Consider the following 26,862-nt stretch of genomic DNA (forward strand, 5'->3'; position numbering starts at 1 on the left):
TGAGTGGTACTCTGGGCACCTCAGATTAAAACTTAGTGATGGTCTCTTCTCCAATGGATCCTTTCTCCCTTGGCCATTTACAGCCTCTTATTATTTGGCATTACAAGAATGCCAAGTGGGATTACTTGCAAGGTTTGTTTTTTTCCTTGGTTGGATGACTGTTTTAAATCTTCTGATATCAATGTTTGCTGAGATCGTGTCAGTGAAATTATTCTTGTAGGGATGAAATCCTTTATTCCACACTTCACCTTAAAATCTCACCCTTTACCTAAACTTTGGTTTTCCAATAAATGTGCTAAGACTGTTCAAGACAAGGATGTTGATTATCACAATTGGCTTGCATCCAAACCTCCAGGTTCATTTAGCATCTACACCAAAGCTCACAACAATTATAAAGCAGTTAATAATAAGTCCAAAACTATATTTTGAATAGCTAAGAGTAGAAAACTTGCTTCTTATCCAAACAGTAGTTGAGCATTCTGGCCTCTTGCTAAAGCCATTGGCAAAAACTTTTACCAAACTGTACTCACACCTCTTAAAACCTGATGGTCCTGTTATCACCTCATCTAAAGATTAAGTTTACTTGCATGCAGCCTACTTTTCTCCTAACTTGCATTGATGCTTGGTAAATCACATCCTACTATTCCTAGTACACTCCACTCAATACCCCCTGTGGTCTTCTGTCAAAAGGATATCAAAACAATTTTGAACAATCTTAATGTCAAGAAAGCTCCAGGTCCTGATAGTATTTTTCCACTTGTTCTCAAAACCTGTGCTTCTGAGCTTACTCCTGTTCTGTGTTGCCAAGTTTACACTTTGTTCTACTAGTGGTTTTTCTTCTGCTTGGAAATTTGCTCATATCCAGCCAGTTCCTAAAAAGGGTACAAATCCCTCCCATCCCACCTCATTGCAATTACTTCTATTCTTTCCGAAGTAATGGAGAAATCCATTAACCGCCAACTGCTAAACTGTCTAGAAACCTTCCATCTGATCAATGATTGCCATTATGAATTCCGTCAATGTCAATCTACTGGCGTGTTTTACTGATTTATGTTAACCCTCTATTGACAAATTCAGTGGAAAAGTTTGAATCTTGAGCAGTTGCTCTTGACATTTCAAAGGCTTTTGATTATATCTGGCATAAAGGTCTTCTAAATAAGCTTCCATCTTATGGAATGTCAACTGCTTTCTGTAATTGTGTAAATAACCAGTTCTTTCTCTCTCTCTCTCTCTCTCTCTCTCTCTCTCTCTCTCTCTCTCGAAGGTGGTTCAATAAAGAATCCTCACATATCGCAGATTCATATTTTATGTGTAGCATCATACATATCTCTGTACTAAAAGTGTAAAATTTCAGCCCTATGTCTTAATTTGTTTTTCTCTTACAGAGCTGAACGTGTAACAAAGTACCATCATGGACAAAGTTGAAGCCAGAGCTGTAATCCGGTATCTGTTCTTGAAGGGGAAATCTAAAGAAATCCACGAGAAGATGACTGCTGTATATAAGGTTGAAGCCCCATCCTATGGCATTGTGAAGCACTGGCATAAACAGTTTAGGTGTGGTCGGATATTGGTAGAATCTGAGCCAATTCCAGGTTGTCCCCATTCAGCCATTAATGACAGCATGATCAGAAAAGTGGGGTTGTTAATCATGGAAGATTGCCGGATATCTGTGCGTGAACTGTTCAGGAAGATGAAGATTAGTGTGGGCTCTGTTGAAACAGTCCTTCACGACCAACTCCATTTACAGAGGTTGAGTGCAAGATGGATTCCCTGATTATTGACTGGTTTCCAGAAGGCTGATCAACGAAATCAGAAGAGTTGTTAGCCTTGTGCCAAAAAATGAGGAAGAATTTCTCTCTCGTCTCAGGATGAAAGTGGGATACACCATTTCGACCCTGAAAGTAAAAAGCAGTCCATGGAATGGTGACATCATGGTTCCCAACCCCCAAAGAAGGCAAGGGTCCAAGTGTCAGCAGGAAAGGTCTTGCTGACAATGTTTTGGGATGACAAAGGCATAATGACTGACTACCTGCCAAAAGGTAGAACAATTACAGGCACCTATTAAGCCAACTTACTCACAAAATTATGGGAGAAAATCAAAACATGTAGGCATGGCATGGTGTTCAAAGGTGTGAAAATATGCTTCAAGACAATGCCTCAGTTCACATTTCTGAAATTGTAACAACACAAACGGCCACTTGTGAATATGAAATACTGCCCCATCCAGCCTACTCACCCGATCTTGCACCATCGGACTGCTTGTTTCCTTCACTCAAATAATTTCTTCGGGTGACCCATTTCCCTGAAGACAAGACACTCGTTTCTGCAACAGAGTCATGGTTCAAAGATCAGCTTCACCGCTTTCACAAAAACAGTAAGCATAGCCTCATCCACTGATGGGAAAAATGTGTAAATCTGCACAGTGGCTGTGTAGGGAAGGACTAAAACCTGTGGCAAGAATCAACAGGCTAGCACCTCTGCAGTTAGGTCAGGGCAATTCTTTATTGAACCACCCTTGTATATTAATGACCTTCTTCCATTGATTGGCAATCTTATCCATACTTTTTCTGATGATAGAACACAGTATTCCACCTTCCAGTTTGAGAAACCTTGCTCTGCATAAGCAGCTTCAAATTCTTGATATTCAAGAATTTGAAGCAGTTTATCTTGAACCCCCGGGGCTCACATCTGGTGAATATGGGCTTGTGGCACACCCAGGGTCCTGAGCTGGATATCATTATTCTTCACTTTCTTGGTGATTCTCTCTCTCTCTCTCTCAGGTAATTCAGAATTTTTTTTTTTTTGGCTGGTGCAGCATGAGCACTAGGCTTCCTTGCACCATATGGCTAATAAAAATAATTCCTTAACTGCTGATTTCCAGGAAGTCTGTGACTAGCTACCTAGAACTCTGGCTAGGAACAATTCTGTTGCTCTAGATTTCCCAAATAAATAAATAAATTGTAATATAAGGGAGCATTATCACAATTGGAGCCATGGGCTCCAAATTTTATTAAAACACAAATAAATGCACCATTTTTTATATTTTATTTAGCTCATTTTATGTCCTATGAGAACACTATATTGCTGTAAAAATTGGCATAGCGAAATTACAAATTCATTAGCTACATTAAATAATATATAAACTATATATTAAAACTGAAAATTTACCATCTTCTGCTCTAATGGAATCTACAGTGTGATCAAAGCTAGGCGCTGTCCACATATATACCTGATACGGAGTTGCTACCCGCTCAAAAGGGTTGCGCTGAGTTCGTTTCTTCTGAATATTGGCAAAATTACGTTTAAATGATGGGCTAATCTAAGAAAGCAAAATGGGTAATATTTTCAATTAATATTTAAACAATGCAGGAAAGCAAGGCTTATTTGACATCATAGCTTTAATAAAAAAAAATAACAAATAAATTTTTGAAAAATGACTAGGTTTAAGTTTTGGCATTTCTACAATTTTTTAACCAATTGTTTTTTTTGATTATTTTCATTAATCTGTATAGAATTTAAGGCAATGGTCATATCTCTACTGATGTAGAAACAAGACCTAATTGCAACAGGGGCAAAACAGATCACATAGCATTTTATAATTTTCTCTTCTTTGGAAAATAAGTTTATTAGATTCAAATATCACAATATTCTCACAATCATCCATATTGTAGTTTTCATATGATAAAGGGATTATTTGAACTGTTACCAATTAAAAGTTCAGATGATTCTCAATTATGAATAAGAATCTAAAAATATAGGTGTGTGTGTGTGTGTGTTTTTTTTTTTTTAACAAAATCTAATTTCTTAAAATTGAGGAATTATAGCAAGAGAAGTAACTTAGCACACACATAATTTTAATGTGGTAAAAAAATAAAATAAGGATGTTTTAAAATGTTATCTCAGTTTGTGAAAAGGGTAGATGGCCTCAAAATTCCGATGGACAATTTCTAATTAGATTTTTGATAATCTTCCATTTTCTGTAAAATTTATCATTCAATATACAGTAAACCGATTTTCAGAAAATCATGTAACTATTTAAAAATTAGATGAATAGCTATGACAGCAGACTTGGGACACCAAGTAGAAAGATAATTTATTATGTAATATTATAAAAATTTTACATAAATATTCCTTGTATAGATATTTCTACAAATTTTAAACATTTGTCAGATTAACATATTTCTGAGTGATTCAACAGACATTTTAAATTTTAGAACAGGAAGTTACATGTGAAGAAAATCTTCCTTCACATTAACTTCCCAAAACAATCTGTTCCAGAAATAAATGAGAAAGGAAAAAAAAAAAAAAAGTTGATTCTGTGGGTTTGGAGTTGGGCAGTGAATGGATTTAGAACAGCGGTAGCACATATTTGGACTGACTTAGAAGAGTGGGGAAATTACAAATACCAAATTCAGAAAAACAGTGCCAAAAGAAGTATTTACAGAAAAGGCAGGAAGCAGAAATTGAACATCAATGAAACAAGAGTGGAGAAAGAGATGGGTCATTAATTAACCTGAATGCCCTCTTTTGAATGGAGTCTAGAGGAAAGAGTTTTTAGAGTGCCATCCCAAATGCAGGAACAATATTCCATTGTAGGGAAAATTTCACATTTGTACAGATTGAGTAATTACTTTTTTTTTTTTTTTTGTTTTGCAAAAAAAAAAAAAGACTAAATTTTACAGGGATTACAGTTAACTAAGTTTTCTTTGCCCCACTGAAGAATTAAAGGAGATTGGCATTTAAGGACTTAGTGAAGTTATTCGAGAAGTTGGAGTTGTTTATGCAGGAAACTGGAATTGGAAGATGGAGTGCAGTGTATTATCATCAGCAAAAATATGGATAGGACTTTCAGCCAGTAATAGGTCAGTAATATACAAGAAGAAAAGAGAAGAATGAGATACTGAACTTTAGAGACTACTAACATTAGTGTAGAAATTAAAGGACAGTCCTGTACTATCATTTGCAGTGAGCATCGAGAGAGAGAGAGAGAGAGAGAGAGAGAGAACTGGATACTCAATTGCAAAAAAAAGTCAGCAATCCAGAAGATGGAAGCTTGTTCAAAAGACTTATGCCAAACATGACTAAAAGCCTTAGAAATGTCAAGGGCAAATGCTTTTCATCAAATTTGTTCAGAGATGAATAATATAATATAATATACCTTGAGTGGATTGACATTGGCAGAATCTATATTGACAATCACTGTGCAAATGGAAGGTTGAGATAGTTTAAGATGACATTTGGATTTCTCCCTTACCTTGGAAAGACTAGAGGTAATTGCAATAAGGCAATAATTGGATGGGAATGATCTGTTACAGGTTTTAAGAACTTGATGGATATGAGCAAATTTCCAACACTGGAACTCCTTGGCATCAAGGCTGTTCAGAATTCTTCTGGCATTTCTTCTGATGGAAAACTGCAGGAGGCACTGAGTAAAGTGCCTAGCTGTGTTAGGAGATAGTTTACAAAGATCATCAATACAAGACTTAGAAGAAAAGCATAATGCTAATAAGTCAGCTTTATCTTTAGCTGAGGATGCAATAGAGGCCATCAAGTCTTAACAGGAGGTGGGAGTATAGATTGACAGAAGTTTAGATGAAGTCAAATTTCTGCTCATCTATTCTACAATCATCCTTTTTTTCAATTTAAATTTGTTCCTTTGTGTGTGCTATCTGAGAAAGAGTAATGATACATCAAATTTTAAAGCCTTATACACTTCAATTAGATCAACATGCAAATGTCTAGTTCCCAGCCATTGCAATTTACAGAACCCTAGTCTATTGTATAAAGCAACATTTGCCAAACTGTGTTCAGCAGAAAATTAGTGTTTCGTGAGATGTGGACAAGTGTTCCATGAAAAATCATAATTAATAATTAAAAAAATAATAATAAATAAATAAGTTTTGCATATTTGTAGCATATACCACTTTTGTTTTATTCTAATTTTTAAGATTTTTTTTTTTTTTTCAGTTAATATACTGTACTGGCATCAATTAATAATCAAATAGACTGTGGAACACTTTATTTTGGCAGGTTTTGCATAGAGAAATATGCACAGAGGTAATGACATCTACGAAAAAGTAGCAATGTAGTGATCTAATAAGCCATTCTTGCGCAATTTAGCCTGGAGTACATGGGTTCAGGGAGAGGGAGAGTTGAACCGATATCATGCAAAGTACTGCATATGGAAAGCAGTAACCCCAGTGTAACATTTCAACTCTGTGGTATTACACTGACAGTGGTAGAGAACGAGAAGGACCCGGGGTAATTGTGCAGGCAGATATGAAGTTTTCTGAGCAGTGCAGATGGTCTGCAAGAGTAGCTCATAGTATCTTGTCAATGATATACAGGAATTTTTCTAGCAGTAAAAAGGAGATGATTATCCCCTTATATAAGGCAATGGTCAGGCCTCAGTACTGTATACAGGTCTGTAGGCCTCATTTTAAGAAGGATGTAGAGCTGTTAGAACAAGTACAGAGAAGAGCAACAAGATTAGTGAATGGACACTGAACAAATTGCTACTGGAAATTTGCTGCCCGGCACCCATATAAGTTCAGAGAACTCATTTGTGAAAGGGATAATTACCCTTTAAATAGAAATACTACTAAAGGGAATTTATGATGTTAAAATTAATAGGTTTTTTTTAGATATCAATTGTCCTTAAAAGAATTTTTATTGGAGTTCAAACTACAGAGACAAAAATTTCCAATTTCAGTCAGAATTACTGCAATTTTTTGTAGAGTTTACAAGTGGTTCAACTCTTCTATAGGCAGTCAGTTTCAATAAAATTTTCCAATTTAATTACATGCTGAATACATTTTTCCATTTTTTTTATGACACTTTGTATAGCTGATCCTGTTTACGTTTTTCAACATAAAGTTTGAAAGAATTTTTCCACCTTACTTTTTTCATTTATCTCGAACCAATTAACTCAACTGTATTAACTTGATTTGGTAAAGCAGGAGTAAAATGTTATATCCATTAACTTCAATAATACTGTCAATGATTTGGTCCCCCCCCCTGTTTTTATGTTGTTTCATTGTATTGTAGTATTATATAAATTTTACTTATGCAAATGTGGTCAGGTTAGTTTTATCACAGTATATATGCCAATTAATTATTTCTGCTTTCTCCATACCATTGTAAGGTTATTTTTCTTGCAGAGTACCATGGATTAAGCCTTATCCATAACTAAAGACTAACAACAATTCTGCATTTGGTCTGAATCCTTCTTTGTTTCCTGCATGCAATAAAATCAGACAAACCTTCCCTGGGCAATATTTTTCACTGCATAGGTTTGCACTATTATCATCAAGACTACTGTTAGTTTTTCATGGTTTTTGCATTGAGGTATATAAAAAATTTGTTGATCAATTGGTCTCCAAAACCATGCATCTCTCTTAAATAAGGATGATGATAAGCAATAACATCTGATATTTGAGTAACGAAATTCTGATTATCCAAGATAGAACGAATCATGTATAGGCAGGCCAACAGCAGAACTGATAACTGATCTACCATTCATGGCAGAGGTCCTCAAGCACAAGATACAACTTATCCAACTCAAGTTTTAATAATATAAATTGATCATGGAAATTATCAGTGTTTTTACTCACTTGACCTAAAAGTTCTATGAGTGAATGATATACATGCTTAGGATTGGCAGGCTTTGGATTAAAATCTTCTTCACCAGATCTAGAGAGCAAAAAAAAAGTAACAAATTAAAAATAATTTAAGATCTGTTTAAGTGAAGCATAAAATTACTTCAATTTTTTTTACTGAAAAATTGAAATTGTTTTTATGACATACTAAACGTGCCACAGCACAATGTTTGTGAAGTACCAGCATTAACACTTATCATACTTCATGTAGTAATACTACATGAAGTATGATAAGTATGAAGCTTTACAAAAAATTATCAGAAAAAAAAATAACACTTGCTTGGGTAGAAATAAAAGTTCCTAATCAAGATTAGTGTTGGCAAAGCAGAGAACAGACTGGTTTCTTAAAGAATTAGTATTATGTCCCAAAGTTAAAGATTTTAGAGCCTGTTCACTACTATAAAACGATAACTTTAAATTAATACACTTACTGATTAACATAAAATCCTCGGGTGGATGCTGTTATATGGAAGCGCTTATCCTCTAACGTAACCACATATAAATACATAAGATCACCTGAAAAAAAAAAAATAAACAAAATAATGGAGATAATCTATAATCCATTCATTTATTTTCAACACTAAAGCAAACAAGACAAACATTAAGTTGTATGAAGAATTAGAAAGATTTATTGCTGCTTTGTATAAAAAAAGTTAAAGGGATTTTTGCTTATTATCCATTTTTGAAAAGTTAATTGCCAAAAGATTAGTATTAGTTATGGAGTTCCAGTTCCTTTAGTTTACATCCAGTTCTTTTGTGACCACATCATAATATCCAATCAAATTTGTCAGACAGGACTTTCCTTTAACAAACCCATGCTGTGTCTTAATTTTTACTGCAGTCTTGTCTTGTCTAGATGATCCTGCAATTCTTCTTTAACCAGTGGCTCCATTATTTTCCCTGGAACAGGAGTTAAGCAAATTGGTCTGCAATTACTCCTGTCACCCTAAGATCCCCCTTTGTGAATTGGGACACATTTGCACATTTTCACATCCGGAATACTGTTAATGCATGAATTCTTAATTTATGCATTAAGAATTTAAAAAATTTCCATGGGGAACTCCCCCAAGTCCAAGGAAGCTTTCATAATTATGGCTAAGTGTTTGCTTACTTTAATGTAACTGGATAGACCCCATTGACCCCAGGTGCCTTTCTTATGTTCAATTTCAGCAATTTCTCCTTCACTTTATTCTCAGTTGTTACAAAATCATTTAGCTCCCTGCCAGAGGTTGATAAGCTTTTGGCCTCCACTTTCCTACAGACTTCCTTATGTGTGAATGTAGATGCAAAATACTCATTTAGTCTGCCAGCTACCTGAACAGGTTCATCGACATCAAGTGGACATCTGATTCATACCCTTCCTTCTAAAGTTCAAATAAGTAAAGAAGTCTTTACTGTTTTTCTTTGCATTCTTTGCCAAAGATTTCACATTATCTGCCTTTGCTTGCCTAACACCCTTTGTTACTTGATTACAGACCAGCTTATATCTACAATAGGCTTCTACGTCACCTGTTAATTTATATGTATCTCATGCATTTTTCTTTTCTGCCAGAAGTCTCACTAGTTCATCAGACATCCATTTAGGCCTAAACCTTTGCTTTTGGTATCATCAGCAGTTGGTCCCACTGTATAGAATTTAAAAAAATCTCTGAGACCACTGTAGTCACCTTTCCGGAAGCAAAAACCCTTCCTTTACCTCTGATGGTAATTACATCTTTTAAATCCCACTTCAGAACACAATGATCACTGCTGATTATCAGATCAAGAGTATTACTTCCTCTGGCTGCCTCTCTAACATGCTGTTGCAGAAAACAATCATCCAACAAATCTGAAAAAGTCTTGCTAGTGTGCGAGTGACAAACTTACAAGTTCCAGTCTATATCTGGGAGGTTAAAATTCCCCATTATAAGACAATCTGATTTACTAGCCTACTATTTCTCTGTACAATTGTTCATTGTACTCAAAGCCATTAGGCCCATAACATACTCCTACTCTCAACTTGGCTTTCCCAGTGCTTATGTCACACCAAACTGACTCAACACTGCACTGTTCACCCATGTCAACTGGATGCACCTCCTTAGATTTTGTTTCTTATCGAACATCATTACCCCACCTCCCCTTCTGTCCTGTCTATCCTTCCCGTACACATTGTACTCCCCAAATTCCAATTATGTATCTCTGTTTGACACCATGTCTCTGATATCCCAACAACATCAGCCTTTGATGTCTTCACCAGCACCTCCAATTCAAATTTATTTACTATATTCTTAGCATATATTTTTATGGCTGTAAGTGGAGGAACCCATGACCAAATTTTGGCACCTCCGTAGCCAGGTGGGAAGGAGCAGCAGTGCGTAGTTCACTCTTCTTGATTAGACTGGAGTTCGAGCCTGTCACCACCAAATACGGAGGATGTGGAAAGGTCAGGGAATGACCACCGCATATTCCCGGAGCAATATGGCCTTAGTTGCTAATGCTCCTAAAAAAAAAAAAAAAGCACCCCAAACCAAATGACCAAATTTAAAAGACTAATTTAATTTTAAAAAATTAAATTAAATTTTTAAGTTGGGCTCATCCAGCCATTTCTTCCATCAATACCTTTCCCCCTATTGAGACAGAAAGAAACTATGCCAAAAAAAAAAAAAAAAACTAAGATTATGTTCAGTAAAATCTGAACAAAAGTCTTACACTAAACACAATCATAATACCAAAGATAAGCTCTTCGACCTTCAGTGCCTGAGCTTCAACTATCCATTATAATATAATATTCCAAGAATTCTTACCATGTAGTTTTCTAGTTCCTGGAGGAGGATTCCATCCACTAGTAGTAAGGACTTTAAGTGCTAAAGGACCCTAGAAGTAAATGTTTTATTTACAGCAGTTGGTTATTAATAGAATTAATAATCAAATACTTATCAATTTAGAGTTCAATATATTGAATTATCAAAATCTCAATAACTTGAAGCTGAAGAATGAACAACACTTAGTTATTGAAAATTTGACTTAACGAATTTTATTGCTTTTCTATTTTAAAAAATAAAAACTGAAAAACTGCAGTAGGCTTCACAGATAATTGTTTTACAAATTAAATTAAAAAAAAACTTTCATAATTATAGAACTGCGTTATACATTAGAAATTTTTAAATGTAAACATATATTTGCTTTATTCAAAATGTTCAGTAAAAAAAAAGTTGTGTATTTTTGAGTCCCATTCCACAACATCCTTAATGCAATTTATTGCAGATAAATTGATTGTAGTTGTAAGCCTTCAATAAATTTACAATTGCAGTACTTCTACTTCCTTCCAAGCATCCTAACAAGTAGGCACATTAATTGCTTCTACATCATCGTTACTATCCTCCATTTCATCCTCTTGTTCCATTTCTGTTAGCATCTGGGAAATTCATTGAATCAGTTAAAACAAGCCTCTAATCTTGCTACTGCTATCTAAAATTATGAAATTGTCAAATGAAACTGATGATTTGGTTATTCCCAAAGAAGAAATAACAGCATTCCAGCTATCACCTGAAACATTTACATGCTGCTCACCGACTACAACAGAAGTCATTCTTAAAAATCCAGCTATCATAAAACAATTTAACTGTGTTTTCAGTAACAGCACCAAATTATGCTTCCTATTCCCATAGTTTGCAATAAATTGATTCAGGGGCATCCCCTATTCTATGTTTAGATATACTTTCTATGCAACTTGCTTGCAATATTTTTTAACACATACTCTTTATCTAAATAGTGTAAAACTTATTGAATATTTATAAACTCTGGACTACTGGGTAGACACATAAAATTAGGAAAGATACAATATTATGTAAAAAGGATAGGTGGAAAGGGTATGTCTGCCAGGGGCAAAGTTTGATGACATTGTAGAGTAGATACATCTCTTTTAAGGGCACAAAAGTTGATATTGTGTACACATTGGCACTAATGACCTGAAGAGCAAGAGATCTGCAGATTTACTTAACAAGTAGAAGTCAATGATGAAAAAAGTCATGAGTTAGGGTTAAATTTGAAAGTGCCTGCCTGCAATTCTGTGAAGACACGAGAGGAGGGAGTATATGAGAGCCCTGTCAATCAATTTTGGCCTGGAGAGATTGTGCAAGGCTCATTGAGTAGAATTTTTTTTCCAGCTTGGTCCGTGCTTGTTAACAGGAGAGACTGCTTCTACAGGGATTGGATACACTTAAATAGAATGGGTGCAAGAATACCTGCTGAAGCTATCGAGGCAATGCTAGGTGGGTCGGAAAACTGCTAGCTTAGGAGCATTCATAGATTAAAAGATCAACAGTAGCCACAGACAGGGGCAAAAGTGATTCTTGCACTGCTTCTATTGGAATGAGCAACAACCAAGAGAGCAAGTTGCTGAGGATTTCAAGAACTGCTGGGAGTCAGTATGGAACAATAAATACCAGAGCTGTGTTAGGGTAACTAAGAGTAAGAACACATGCAAGTACACCAATGCTAGGAGTATAGTAAATAAATTTGATGAATTTGAAGTGCTGATCAAGACATCAACGGCAGATACTAGTAGGATATCAGAGACATGATGTCACACATATATAAGCAATGCAGAAATAGAATTTGGGTAGTACAATGTGTACAGAAAGGATAGACAAGGTAGGAAGGATTTTACTGTTAAGAAACACAATCTAAGGAAGTGCATCTGATTGAAATTGGTGAAGTGCAATGCTGAATCAGTTTGTTGTGACATAAGCACTGGGAAAAGGAAAATGAGTAGGAGTGTGTTATAGGCCTAACGAATCCGATGAGTACAATGAACAATTTTGCAGAGAAATAGTGGGCCAGTAAATCAGAATATCTTGTAATGGGGGATTAACTTTACACATACTGGAACTTGTGGATTGGTCCCTCACTCGCCAGCAAGACTTCTGTGGATTTATTGGAGGATTGTTTTCTACAGCAATATGTTCAAGGGGTAATCTGAGGGAGGAATACTCAGGATCTGATTATCAGCAGTGATTAATCATGCATTAAGAATTTGAAGATAAAGGAACCACTGGGTAACAGTGATCAGTTTACTGATGTGGGATTTACTTAAAAATGTAACTACCATCAAGGTTTACCCTTGATGGGAAGAGTTTTTGCTTTCATAAAGGTGACTACAGTGGTCTCAGTTTTTAAATTCTATATAGTGGACTGAACTGATGATGTTAAAAACAGCAAATTCTACTGGGAAGCCTTCAGGGACTTAATCTTGGAGGCTGCTAGGCTTTTCACACCAACAAAGAAATACTGCTCAACATTTAGACCTAAATGGATGTCAGATAAATTAATGAGCTCGTGGCAGAGAAGAAAAATTCATGGGATGCATTAAATTATCAGGTGACACAGAAGCCTATGGCAGAAATAAGCTAGTCTGTAAGTAAGTCACAAAGTAGGTTAGGCAAACAAAGTCTGATTATGAGAAATCTTTGGCAAAGGATGCAGAGAAAAACAACAAAGACTTCTTTACTTATCTAAACTGTGGAAGGAAGGGGAAGAATCAGATTGGTGTACTTGATATTGATGGCTCGCTCAACTGTTGATGATCCTGCTCAGATAGCTCACAAACTGAATGAGTATTTTGCATCTACATTCATACATGAGAAATTCTTTAAGGAAGAGCAGGACAGAAGTATACTACACTAACAGGGAGCTAAATGATTTTGTAATAATGGAGAGCAAAGTGTAGTAGAAATTGAAGTTAAATATAAAAAAAAGACACCAGGGGTGGATGGAATTTATCCAGTTACATTGAAGGAGGCACTGAGGAAAGTAAGCAAACCCCAGCCCTAATCATCAGAGCATCCTTAGATTCAAGAGAGGTCCCCATGGATTGGAGATGTGCAAAATGTGTCCCCAGTTCAAAAAGAGAGTTCAAAGGATGACAAATAATTATAGATTTGTTAGTTTAGCTTCTATTCCAGGGAATATAGTCACTGGTTAAATAATCGTTGCAGGATCACCTAGACAAGACTGCAGTAATAGTTCACACACAGCATAGGTGTGTTAAGGGAAGGTCTTGTGTGACAAATTTGATTGGATATTGTGAGGTGGTTACAAAGTTTGTTTGTTTGTTATTTGGTTTTTAGGAGCATTATCAACTAAGGCCACATTTCTCCGGGAATATGCGGTGGTCATTCCCTGACCTTTCCGCATCCTCCGTATTTGGTGATGATGGGCTCGAACCCCAGTCTAATCAAGAAGCGTGTGCTATGCACTGCTGCTCCTTCCCACCTGGCTACGGAGGCGGCCCGTGGTTACAAAGGAATTGGATGCAAAAAATTATTTTGATATCATATGCTTGGATTTGCTTTTGATACTGTTGCAGATGGAAGACTGCTGTATAAATTTGAGTGGTATGGCATTAAGAACAAAAGGATGGTTGAGTGGGACACTGCTCAATTATTACCACTCTCTTACTCTGCAGAGTGGTAATAAATGCACACTGCTCAATATGGACTAATGTTATTAGTGGAGTCTCCCAGGTTTTGGTGTTAGGCAAATGGGCTGACAAGTGACAAAAAAAAAAAAAGATCCCATCCAGTCACTCCAAGTGTCTGTGTAGTTCGGCGTTAAATTTATCTAAGCTATCAACTTCCACAACAACAGATGGCTGTTCCAGCAATCAACTATTTGCCTGCTAAAGACAAACTTCCCCACATCTGTTCTTTAACTGCCTTTCCTCAATTTGAATCTATGCCCCCCGGGTTCTTAATCTGAGCAAGTAGAAGAATCCCATTAGCATTGAGCCTGCTCAAACCATTCAAGGCCTTATACACCTCGATCAGATCACCTCACAGGTGCCTATTCCAAACATTGTTACCAAGAAAAACTTAAGCTCTGCAATTGACAAATGCAAAGTACTGCATATGAGTAGCAGTAAACCAAGAGTGTAATACATACTGTGTAGTATTACATGGAAATGTAGTACTACACAGTGAAACGGAGATGAAAAAGATCTTAGGTGATTGTACAGTCAGATATGAAGTTCTCTGAGCAGTGCACATGGGCTGCCAGAGCAGGTCATGGAGCCGTGTCAATGATATATAGGAATTTGGCTAGCAGCGATAAGGAGGTGATTATCCCCTTGTATAAGGCAATGCCCAGGGCACAATTTGAGTTTTGGTTTTGTTTTGGTTTTATTGGCGCATTAGCTACTAAGGCTATAATGCGCCAAGACCATGTCATTTATAAAAAAGTTTAAACTTTCAGTGACCTAATTAGTTAGGTCACTATGTCCAAAGGTATAACAAATATATAAAAGAAAAATGTAAATTTTATATACGAGCAAAAATATTTATTGATTTAAAAATCTAAAAACAGCAGACACATTGCACAATTTGAGTAGTGTATAGAGGCCTCATTTTAGGAAGGGTGGAGAGCTGCTCCTGGAATGAGTACAGAAGGGCAATAAGATTGGTGAATGGAACAAAGGGTTGCTGTTACCAAGAAAGGCTTAAGTTCTGTGAATTGCAGCGCTTAAGCCTTTCTTGGTAACAGTGTTTGGAGACTAGGCACCTGCGAGGTGATCTGATTGAGGTGTATAAGGTCTTGAATGATTTGAGCAGGCTCAATGATGGGATTTCTTCCTCTTGCTCAGATTAAGAACCTGAGGGAGCATAGATTGAAATTGAGGAAAGACAGTTGTGTGGAAGTTTGGTTTTAGCCAGTGGGTAGTTGATTGCCTAAAAAAATTGAAGGCTAAACTACACAAACATTTGGAGTGACCAGATGGGTGAAATGGGAATTTTTTTTTTGGCGATGCTGTATAAGCTTGCTTTCTTGCATTATATGCATCAACTAATGCTAATGCTAATTTAATTCTCCCTTTTGGCAGCAACAGGAATGGAACTCAGAAATCACCTTCCTGGTAATTATTAGAAAATCTTTTAAGCTGTGATGTTTTTCGGGTGTATATTGCAAATCACACAAGTTGATCCCCCCCCCCCCCCACTCCTATATTTTTCTGCTGACATCAGATTGCATTTTTGTGGATAAAGAAAAAAAAGACACATCTGGTCTGCGAAATTTACAACCTGTAACTTGTCTTGAGAACGGAATCACAGTAACAATGACATCACCTGCAATTTTGTTAATTTAAAAAATTGCCTTTGTATAGGAAATCCTCTTCTCCATCTCTGGGTGAAAAAAAAAATTTTTTTTTTTTTTTTTTTTAACCTATGGAAATTTTAAAAGAGACACTTTGATTATTGATAATTGCCCACAACCTTATTCCATCATCAGCTGCAGTTTCAGTTAATAGATCAAGGATTACACCTGTGGACCAAAAAATTCAGAATTTAAAAATAAATAAATAAATAAAAAATAAAAAGAACTGAAAATTAAGATAATACATTAAAGTCAACTGCTAATTACATTTTTAAGCACTTTGTTTTTTATCACTTTAAAATTTATTTTAAATTAGAAATTATGCAATATAAAATAAGTTAATATTTAAAATGACCTAATTGTATAACAGATAATATAACAATTGTAAAGGGCAAATAAAAATTTGTTTGCATTTGTTAAAAATGCAAACAAAAAACGAAGCATTCACCAATATGAATATTCTCACCGGCATATAGTTTGCTCATGCAGAATTAAAACTATTCAAATTTTTTTCATTCAAATTAATTAAAAATAACCTAAGTAACAGATCAAAGTCATTAATGATCACCTTTTGTTCTTTTGCTTGTGGCTGAAGTGGAGAGAGAGGACGTTCACGAGATCCGGGTAAAATGTAATCAGGCGGAGTACAATCAACAGAATCTGGACGAGTTTTCTTTTTCTCTAGATAAAGAGAATGATTGAGAATAAAACACGAAAACTAGAATATTTCAAAATAAATTCTGAAGACAAGGTTTGAAGGGGGGGAATAAAGCTTCTGAATTAAGGGCCAAATGAAAAGTGACCAGATTTTCTAGAGTGAGAAAGCCACACTTTTCATATCATAAAGCTTCTCCTTAGAAGCAGATATATTCTAAAGAAAAAGCCTTACAAAATCATTCTAAATATAAGTGCTTTTTTAAATAAAAATTTCCATTATTAAAGGTGAAGATTTGAAGAGAAAAATTGTATAACACTGTTGGCAATGTTAATAATGCAAACATACCTCACATTATACAATGGATATGCTCCTGATAATTTCGATTAGTGCAAACTAAGAGATACAGTCAGGAAAATATCTATTTATGAAACTATTTTGCAGTATTTAGAACATTTATACAAAACAAGATAATAAATACATATGTCAATGGGGACAGATGGTGTAAAGTGAAGTGATAATTATTAATAAGGTTAACCTGAAATAATAACAAAAATATAACAAATATTGATAATAATTTTGAATAATATTCTGAGTCTGCAAGTCAGATATGATTTGACAAGTAGAAATGATTCAAACTGGATTACAAAATGAATTTAATAGTATTTAACTTTGTTACACCATAACAAACCCATATAAAATGCAGTTACTTAAAGCGAGGTATAACTGCACAGTAGAAGTCCGATAATCAGATAGTCACAGGATTGCAGTAGTGTCAGATTATCAGGACACGTATATAAAAATACTCATGGAATTTACAAGTAACCCAAAATTTTTGGTGTACAAATAGTTCCAGACTTGGAGTTAATTCGTTCAAGGCACGCACTCGTAAAGTGGGAATTTATTTCCCATAGACAATGTTAAAAATAGGGGTTACATTATAAAAATTAAATTAGTTAGCTAATTAGTTTGTTTAAACAATGATTGATTTATCTAAAGAAATGAAAATGTAGCCTGTAAAATCATGCAAATTATAATAATAGAGAAACTGTCTATGATTTGCAAATGGTGAAGAATGTTTATTCTTCACCATCACATCACTAAATGCACACTCGTTGATCATTATTGGCTTGGCACTCTGTTTGTTGCATTTTTTTTTTTAATGGAAACACGAATTGCAACTAACACGATTTGTGCGAAGTAACAAGTTTACAAAGCTTAAAAAAAAAAAGGAATGAAGAGAAGATTCTGAAATTTTATTTATGTTTTTTATACGATTGAAGATTTCAGTAAAGGGGAAACACATTTCACCATAATAACGTAAAAACCACACAATTCCAGCTATTGATATTTTTGCAAATGCAATAACATTGAGTTTACAACTGATTGCACTAACAGAAAAGCCGAATAAACCGGAAATCACAAATTATTTTTATCGTTTTTATGGTCATGACCTCCAGAAATGTGCTTCAGAAAAATATCAAAGCAGTTCAAATTGGTTCTTATAAAAGAACATATGATAACGATGAAATGGAGGTGCATTTTAATTATTTGAATTGGTAACTAATACAATTTACACGATATAAATGACCTTTTAGAGAGTTATATAGCGAAAATGTCAACTTCCGAGGTCGTAGAACGAATTACCAAAAAACAATGTGTTATTGGGTTCACGTTACGATATTTTCACGATACGATGATGTCTCTGGAACTGATTAATATCGTAAAGCGGGGTACACTGTATTGTATAGCTATGCATGTGGTGTAAAATGCAATATTTATGAATGTTTTAACATTCATTTTTTGCAATTAATGTTCGTATTTTCAATTTTGTTGATACTTGGGGGGGGGGGAACTTAAACCGGGAACTCAAAGCGAAAACCCTTAAAGCAAGAACTACCTGTATATGTATGATATTTATGTTGTTTTATTTGTAAAATAAAAAGAGGAGTTTACCTCAATATAGTACGCAGAACATTTCCGTATGATACTCTCCAGAAACTAAAACAAAAATCGAAAACTTACATTAGAGTAAAAAATAAATAATTAAAAATCATTTTAACACAATTAATACAATTAACACGATTTTTCTTCCTTAAGGAAGAAAAAATCTTTTAAGATTTTCGTTAGATTCTTTTTAATATTTTTAATTGCGTTAAATTGATTTTTAATTGTTAAATTGATTTTTAATTTATTTTTTACTCTAATGTAAGTTTTCGATTTTTTCATTTTAATTTCTGTAGAGTATCATATGGAACTGTTCTACGTACTATATTGAGGTAAACTCCTCTTATTATTTTACAAATATTAATATCAACGTAGAACGTGTTGAGTATTACAGCTCTGATTCATACTATCTAGTTCTGTTTTATGTAACTATTTATGTAAAAAAATACAGATATATAAAACTATAAAGAACAGAGAGAGAATTCATAAAAAAACAATCTTCAGTTAACACAGCATTAGTAGAGGCATATGATACAAGAAAGAAAGGTTATACAGACAAAAAAAAAAAAAAAAATATATATATATATATATATATATATATATATATATATTCCCATTTCACCCATCCATTTGCTCAAATCATTGTCCACTTCCTCAAATTTATTTAAGCTATTAACTTCCACAACAGATGGAAGTTTGTTCCAGCAATGAACTACCTGCTGGCTAAAGGCAAAATTTCCACACATCTATTCTAGAACTGTCTTTCCTTAATTTGAGTTTATGGCCCCTCAGGTTTGTAATCTGAGCAAGAGGCAGTATCCCATCAGCATTGAGCCTGCTCAAACCACTGAAGGCCTTATAGAATAATAAGGCCTTCAATAGAATAACTGCAGATAATTTGCGAACATTAAAATCAGTTTTGGGTAAGCGATTACAAGCACAGGCATTCGAAATTGTGATTAATGGCAAAATATATTAAGAAAAGGCAAAGCAAATCTGGAGAAAGGTTAAAATGACTTTAAGAGCATAGTGTGGCATGTAACATTTCTATGTCAACAGTAAAGTGACTGTTGAAAGAAGAGTCCGAAATTTTTCATATACAACACTGATGATGGGATAGAAGGCTTGAGGTCAAAATTCGCAGATAGATTGGAGTAGTTAATGATCAGTACCAAGCAGTGCTCCTTGAGGCTGACTTGAACAGGCTGCAAGAATGGTCAGAAAATTGGCTGTGTTGTAATGCAAGGTCATACACTTTGGGGAACAGCAACCCCAAAATAAATTATACACTTGGTTGTCTTGAATTAAAAACAGTGGAGGAAGAAAGAGATCTGACAGTTATATGACGGGTAGATACGAAGTTTCCTGAGCAGTGTAAACAAGCAGCCAGGAAAGCCCATGGTGTCATATTGATAATTTATAGCACATTATACTGTAGAGAGATAGGTCATAGTCCCACTGTACAAGGTAATTGTAAGACCGCATTTTGGAATACTGTGTTCAAGTATGGAGATCCCTCATCTGGAAGAAGAAAAAAAAAATTGAGCTTCTTGGAAGCGGCCAAAGACGAACAACTTGTGGTGGTGAGATAGGCAAAAGGGCGACCATACGAGAAAAGACTCGGAATAAGTGAGCTGACTGAGGTCACCTTAGAGGTGACCTGGTTGAGGTTTACAAGGCTCTGAGAGGGGTTAGTAAAATGAACAAAGACGGAATTTCCACTTTTATAGAGAATTCCAGAACTCTGGAGCATAAATCCAAATTAAAGGGGAAGAAGTTTACACTAGACTGTAGAAGTTTTCTTTTATTTAGCCAGCGAGTCATTAATTGCTGGAACAAAGCCTCGACAGCCTCAACTACCTGCAAAGGTTGCCTTTGCAGGTAGTTGAGGTTGTCAGTTTTAATAAATTCAAAAGGTAAACTGGATAGTTGCCTATGTGAGAAGGGAAGCATATAATTTGTATTTTCTTATCAGTCAGTCTTTTTTTTTTTTTTTTTTTTTGTCGGCCAGTACAGCAAAAGCCTGTGGCTGCTTGCACTATATGGCTATTAGGTTAAACATCTATAGGCTAACTGCACATGACATAGAAAAATGACTATCTTAGCATTATAAAGTTGGAAGATTGTGCAAGTAGGATTATTGAACGTGTTAAACCTGTTCTATTATATTTCACCTGATGTGAACTGTTTGTAAATGCAATTGTTGTTTACTGTAACTCCTGAAATTCTATTTAATTCAAAATTACTTAGAATTGATCTCTTAACTGCAAATATGATATGATTTGAAATGTAAAACTAACCTGTATGAGAAGGTTTTCTATAGAAAATTTAAACTATTCTTCTCTTTGAGTTACAATGTGCATTTCAATTTCAGATGAAAAAAAACTGCACTCAAAAAATGGCTGGTTCACATCATTATAGTTAGATTATTAACATGTAATCTGCATCTCTGTTATAGACATTACTTATCAGTGGTTGAGAATCCTATCCTTAACCCCTTGTACCTAAACTTATGCATATTACAAAAACAACCACTAGACGTTTTGAAATTTCCACTGTCTACACAAATTTCAAGCACTTTTACACCACACCACACAACTCAACTCATAAGCATAGGAAAATACAGTATACATTTATAATGCTCTTATTTCATAGTGCAGCACTTTTTCTTAACACGGCAGCAAATTCTATGACCATATACAGCTTTTTGAATTATGACAATTAGCATTAGCAGGCAGGGCCTCACATAATACATTAAAGCAAAAATATACTGTGTGGTACAATAAAGCCAAGTTTTAGGTTGGGTTTTTTTTTTTTTTTTTTTTTTCACTTTTAAATACTATGCTCTGATTCTCCAGATGTTCAATGGAAGCACAAGTAAAATAAATTGTATTTTCGCTTCCAGTGTGGTGATGTCCCCCTTTCTTTTTTGGGCAAATGTTCATAGTTATTTCTCATACCGGATTAAAAAAAAAAAAGGTCAATCTTCAGGGACAAAATATTTTTGTATGTTACTTTTTTATTTACATGTTACCTTTCTAAGGAAGAATATACAAAACTTAAGCTATAACATGTAGCTAACAAATGTATTGGCACAGTCTTTTTTGAGCATAAGTAAAAAGGTAAAGTGCAGCCATTATCAAACCCACTGCAGGATGGAAGCCTCTTCAACAATTCATGCTGAGGGAAATGGACCATAATCTGCCACGCTGGTCCAGTGCGGGTTGGCAGATCGACCGTATTCAGCAGTCAGGGGCTTGAACCCCGGTCTACTCAAAGAGCGTGTGCTACTGCACTCCCACTCCTGACCACTCGGCTACGGAGGCCTTCTGAGCATAAGTAAAAACAGTTAACTTATTTTGTTATATGTACTGTTCACACTGAATAAACAATATATTAATGGAAAAACAGTATGCTAAAATCATCTACCTAATATATCTCCCTGAGTAATAACATTAAGAAAGGAAAGAGAGTTGCAGTCAACTCCATTGTAAGCATCAGCTGGATCTAGTGCTTTCAAAAGGTCTCTGACATGCCTTACATGAATACGGGCCTCTCTAACAGTGTAAGGTTCTGAAAGGAAATTAAGAAAAGTATTAATTTTATGGTCCATAAATGTCTACTTAATACAGCATATGATACTAAACTTTTTAAAAATTAAAATTTCACCCATGCAATTTACAATAAAAGTAATCCAAATGGAGGCATATATCTCCATGCACACAATTTCTTTGAAGTAATTTCATTATTCTTGGAAATAAAATTTTGAATGATAAATTGGCATAATTAGTATTAGTAATGGCATATAATACAAGAAAACAAGCTTATAAAGCATCAGCTAAAAAAAATAAATAAAAAATCTGTCCATCCACTCCAACAATTGTCTAGTTCTTCCTTGAATATACTCAACTTGCTGAGACAATTTCATATCTGACAACACAATTACTCACAGGTCTTTTTCATTTTCTCCTACCCTGAGTGTAGTACCACACAGTTGGTATTGTTAATTTGGCATTACTGCTACCGAGATGCAGCACCACCACGAGGATGAAGAATTTGGAATTTTTACTATATTTTTGATTAATTAACATATTAATTATGTTTGAAAAATAGTTTAATAATCTTAGGTTTGTTCGTTAGCTTATTTTAAAATTTAGATGGCGATTTCGTAAATTACGACTTATTTGTATCACTGTTTCAGCAAGAATATCATAACACATAACTAGTACTTTAGAGGAAGTAGAGTTTAATTGTGATAAGTAGCTCAAAAGGTTCTAATCACTTGTTAGGCATATTTTATTTTTTCCCTTTCAGCTATAAAAATTTTACCTTTGCTTTTTAGCAAGGATACAGCTAATTTAAAACTGCAATCATAATGATATAGTGTAATGTATATCTTGACCTTGATAGTGCAAGGTATAATGTAAAACTTAAAAGCACAATACATATTACTGCATTTAGGAATCTCTATTAGCTGTGTAATATTGTCAATTAATTTTATTAATTCCATTATTGATCAATTAAATTGTATTCAAACAGTTGAGTGGTTAATTGTTGGAATAAATAGGGTTTCATCTGTTGTATTGGATGGTGTGAATAAATTCAAAGAACTAGACAAATTCTTGGAAGGTAAGGAGGGGGGGGGGTGTTTCTTGATGCTTTATATAAGCTTGCTTTCTTGCATCATTTGCCACTACTACTACCTTATATTTGTCAATATTGAACTTCTTATCTCAACCCATTTGCCTAATTTTTCTAGATCTCCTTACAGTAGTACCTTAATTATCATCATTAGCCATCCTGAAAACCTGCCATCTGTAAACTTAAGACAGTAAGCCTGATTTACTTTCATCAATATCATTAATAAATATAGAAAACAACAATGGGCCCCATCCAGAACCCTGGATACTTCACTAATAACATTAGTCCATGACTATTGATGATCCTGCTCAAGTAGCTGATAAACTGAATGAGTATTTTGCATCTACATTCACACATGAGGAGTTAATCAAGGAGGAGAATGCCAGAAGTTCAAACTCTAACAGGGATTCTAACTCAAGCTCTATCAAACTCTAACAGGGAGCTAAGTGATTTTGTGATAACTGAAAGCAAAGTGGAGGAGAAATTGTTGAAGGGATGGTTGGGTGGGAGACGGCAGAGAGTGGTAATAAATGGACACTGCTCTATGTTGACTAATGTTATTAGCGGAGTGCCCAGGATTTGGTGCTGAGCCCATTGTTGTTTTGTGTATTTATCAATGATATCGATGAATGTATATCAGGCTTAATGTCCAAGTTTGCATATAATACAAAGGTTGGCAGGGTTGTTAATGACACTAAAGACAGTATGCTACTGCAACAGGATCTAGAAAAGTTAGGCAGATGGGCTGAGAAGTTGCAACCAAAGTTTAACATTGATAACTGAAAAGTATTGCGTATGGGTAGCAGTAACCCACGAGAAACATACTAACTCTGTGATACTACACTCAGGGAGGTGGAGAATGAAAAAAAACCTAGGGGAAATTGTGCAGTCAGATATGAAGTTCTCTGAGCAGTGCAGACAGGCTGCCAGAGCAGGTCATGGAGTTTTGTCAATGATATATAGGAATTTTACTATCAGAGACAAGGTGATTATCCCTTTGTATAAGGCAATGGTCAGGCCACACCTTAAGTACTGTATACAGGTCTGGAGGCCTCATTTCAGGAAGGATGTAGAGTTGCTAGAACAAGTACAGAGAAGGGAAACATGATTGGTGAGAGGAACAACGTTGGTCGCTTATGAAGAAAGGCCTAAGTTCTGCAAGTTACAGCATCTGGAGACTAGGCACCTGCGAGGTGATCTGATTTAGGTGTATAAGGCCTTGAACAGTTTGAGCAGGTTCAATGCTGACGGGATACTGCCGCTTGCTTCGACTAAGAAGCTGAGGGGACATAGATTCAAATTGAGGAAAGACAGTTGTAGAATTGATGTGCGGAAGTTTGCTTTCAGCCAACGGGTAGTTGATCACTGGAACAGACTTCCAACTGTTGTTGTGGATATTGATAGCTTAAATAAATTTAAGGCTGAACTAGAAAAAAACATTTGGAGTGACTGGATGGGTGAAATGGGAAGGCTTTTTTTTTTTTTTTTTGGCCGATGATGTATAATCTTGTTTTTTTGCATCATATGCCTCAACTAACGCTAATGCTAAGAACAGAGCACATTAGCAACCACTCTGTCTTCTCCCACTTAACCATCCTTTTATCCCTAACAGTAACTTGTCCTAAATGCCACATTACTCCAATTTATACAGCAGCCTTATATGGACAATAGTATTAGTAGTAATAGTGGCATGTGATGCAAGAAAGCAGGCATGCCACTATTACTACTATTGTTGTCCATATAAGGCAGCTGTATAAATTGGAGTAATGTGGCATTTAGGGAAACATTACTCCAATTTATACAGCAGCCTTATATGGACAACAATAATAGAAGTAATAGTGGCGTGCTTGCTTTCTTGCATCACAGTAACAAAAGCCTTCCTGAAATCCTAGTATATGACATTAAAATTATTTTTTGCATCCAGTTCTTCTGTTACAGCATAAGAGTATCCAGTCAGATTTGGCAAATAAGAATGCCCCTTAACAAATCCATGTGGTAATTGCAGTATAATTGCATTCCCAGACGTGTTCAAGATGGTCCTGCATTATTACTTTAACCAGTGATTCCATTATTTTCCTTGGAACAGAAGTTAAGCTAACAGGTTTGTAATTACTCATGTTACCTTTAATTCCCCTTTGTGAATTGAGGTTACATTCACATATCTCCAATCAACAGGGACCTTTGCTGAATCCAAAAATGCTCTCAAAGTTTATTTTATTTTTTTAAATGAAAATGACAAACGAGAAGTATTATAACCTATAGTACTTGGGCACCTTGCATGGGTTGGAGGTTGAGAAGACAAAAGAAGATATTGGTTGACATTAGACTTGAACTTCTGTAGATTGTAATTTTCAGGAAATACATATGAAAGAAGGTTGTTCCAGAAAAAGGCAGTTGAATAAATAAACGAGGAAGATGAAAAGTTGGTTCTGTGAGTTTGAAGTTGGACAGGAAATGGCTGTTGGCTGGTGGTGGCACTATTTAGAAAGAGCGGGAATTATAAAAGCCAATTCAGAAGAACAGTGCCCATGGAAGTATCTGTAGAAAAGGCATGCAACAGACAGTATGTCTATGAGACAGAGTGGTTGTTGTTGTTGTTATTTGGTTTTCAGGAGCATTAGCAACTAAGGCCATATTGCTCCGGGATATGCGGTGGTCATTCCCTAACCTTTCCGCATCCTCCGTATTTGGTGGTGACGGACTCGAACCCCGGTCTAATCAAGAAGCGTGTGCTACGCACTGCTGCTCCTTCCCACCTGGGTACGGAGGCACCTGAGACAGAGTGGAGGGAGACTGTTAGAGACGAGTCATTAATTAACCTAACTGCTCTCTTATGATTGGAATATAGAAGTCTGAGAGAGGTTTTGGGGACACTGCCCAAAATGTGGGAACAATATTCCATGGTAGGGCGGATTTGCAATTTGTACAGAGTGAACAGCTGTTTGGAAGAAAAGGAGCACCAAGAGCGAAAGTGAAAACTAAGTTTTTTTAGATAGAGAGGAAGCAATATTTGTAATTTGCTTGTGGCAAGAGAGATAAGAAGTCAGGGTAATCCTCAAAAGAGGATATCTTGCCTAGAAATCTGTGTGTTGCCAAAGATAAGCATAGGAGCAGAAGAATCCTTTTTTGCGAGATATAAGACAGGATTGGGTTTTAGAAGGATTGAAATCAACTAAGTTGTCTTTGTCCCACTGGAGAATTACCTGGAGATCAGCATTTAAAGAATTGGTAGCAGATATTTGAGAAGTTGAAGCTGAGTGAGCAGGGCAAAGTTTCTCGACCTGGAAATTGGAATGCAACGTGCTATCATTGGCAAAGATGGATAAGATTTCCAGTCAATTGAAGAAGATTATTAATATACAAGAGGAAAAGGGTGGTGGAAAGAACTGAACCTTAGGGGACACCAGCATTAGTGAAGAAGTCAGAAGACAGACATCTACCATCACCCTCAGTGAGTGGTCAGAGAGAAAACTGGATAACCAACCAATTACAAAAAAACAGTAGGCAAACCATAAGATGGAAGCTTGTTTAGAAGACCTTCAGGCCAAACACATTTGAGATGTCAAGAACAACTGCTTGTGTTTCACCGAACCTTTCCATTGAATTAGTCCATAAATGGGTAACATAAGCCAGAATATCACAAGTGGATCGACACTGACGGAATCCATACTGGCGATCGTTGATCAGACGGAAGGTTTCTAGGTAGTTTAAGAGTTGGCGGTTAATTGATTTCTCCATTACTTTAGAAAGAGTAGAAGTAATTGCAATGGGACGATAATTGGATGGGAGGGATTTGTCACCCTTTTTAGGAACTGGCTGGATATGAGCAAATTT

At 35.5% G+C, this 26,862-nt stretch overlaps 1 protein-coding gene across 1 annotated transcript in view; it reads right to left on the reverse strand.

The window, feature by feature from the left end:
• clu (clustered mitochondria protein homolog) overlaps positions 1-26,862 on the reverse strand; it is a 292,499-nt gene that overhangs the window by 237,293 nt on the left and 28,344 nt on the right. Inside the window, exons 3-8 of the mRNA XM_090370384.1 lie at positions 21,817-21,960; positions 16,354-16,466; positions 10,442-10,511; positions 8,090-8,174; positions 7,614-7,692; positions 3,169-3,319 (exon numbers count right to left, since the gene is read on the reverse strand). Coding sequence (XP_090226510.1) covers positions 3,169-3,319; positions 7,614-7,692; positions 8,090-8,174; positions 10,442-10,511; positions 16,354-16,466; positions 21,817-21,960 — 642 coding nt within the window. The remainder of the gene's footprint in view (positions 1-3,168; positions 3,320-7,613; positions 7,693-8,089; positions 8,175-10,441; positions 10,512-16,353; positions 16,467-21,816; positions 21,961-26,862) is intronic.

The sequence above is a fragment of the Mastigoproctus giganteus genome, chromosome 3 (genome assembly GCF_048544385.1).
Source record: "Mastigoproctus giganteus isolate SK-2022 chromosome 3, ASM4854438v1, whole genome shotgun sequence".
Taxonomy (NCBI): Eukaryota; Metazoa; Arthropoda; class Arachnida; order Uropygi; family Thelyphonidae; genus Mastigoproctus; species Mastigoproctus giganteus.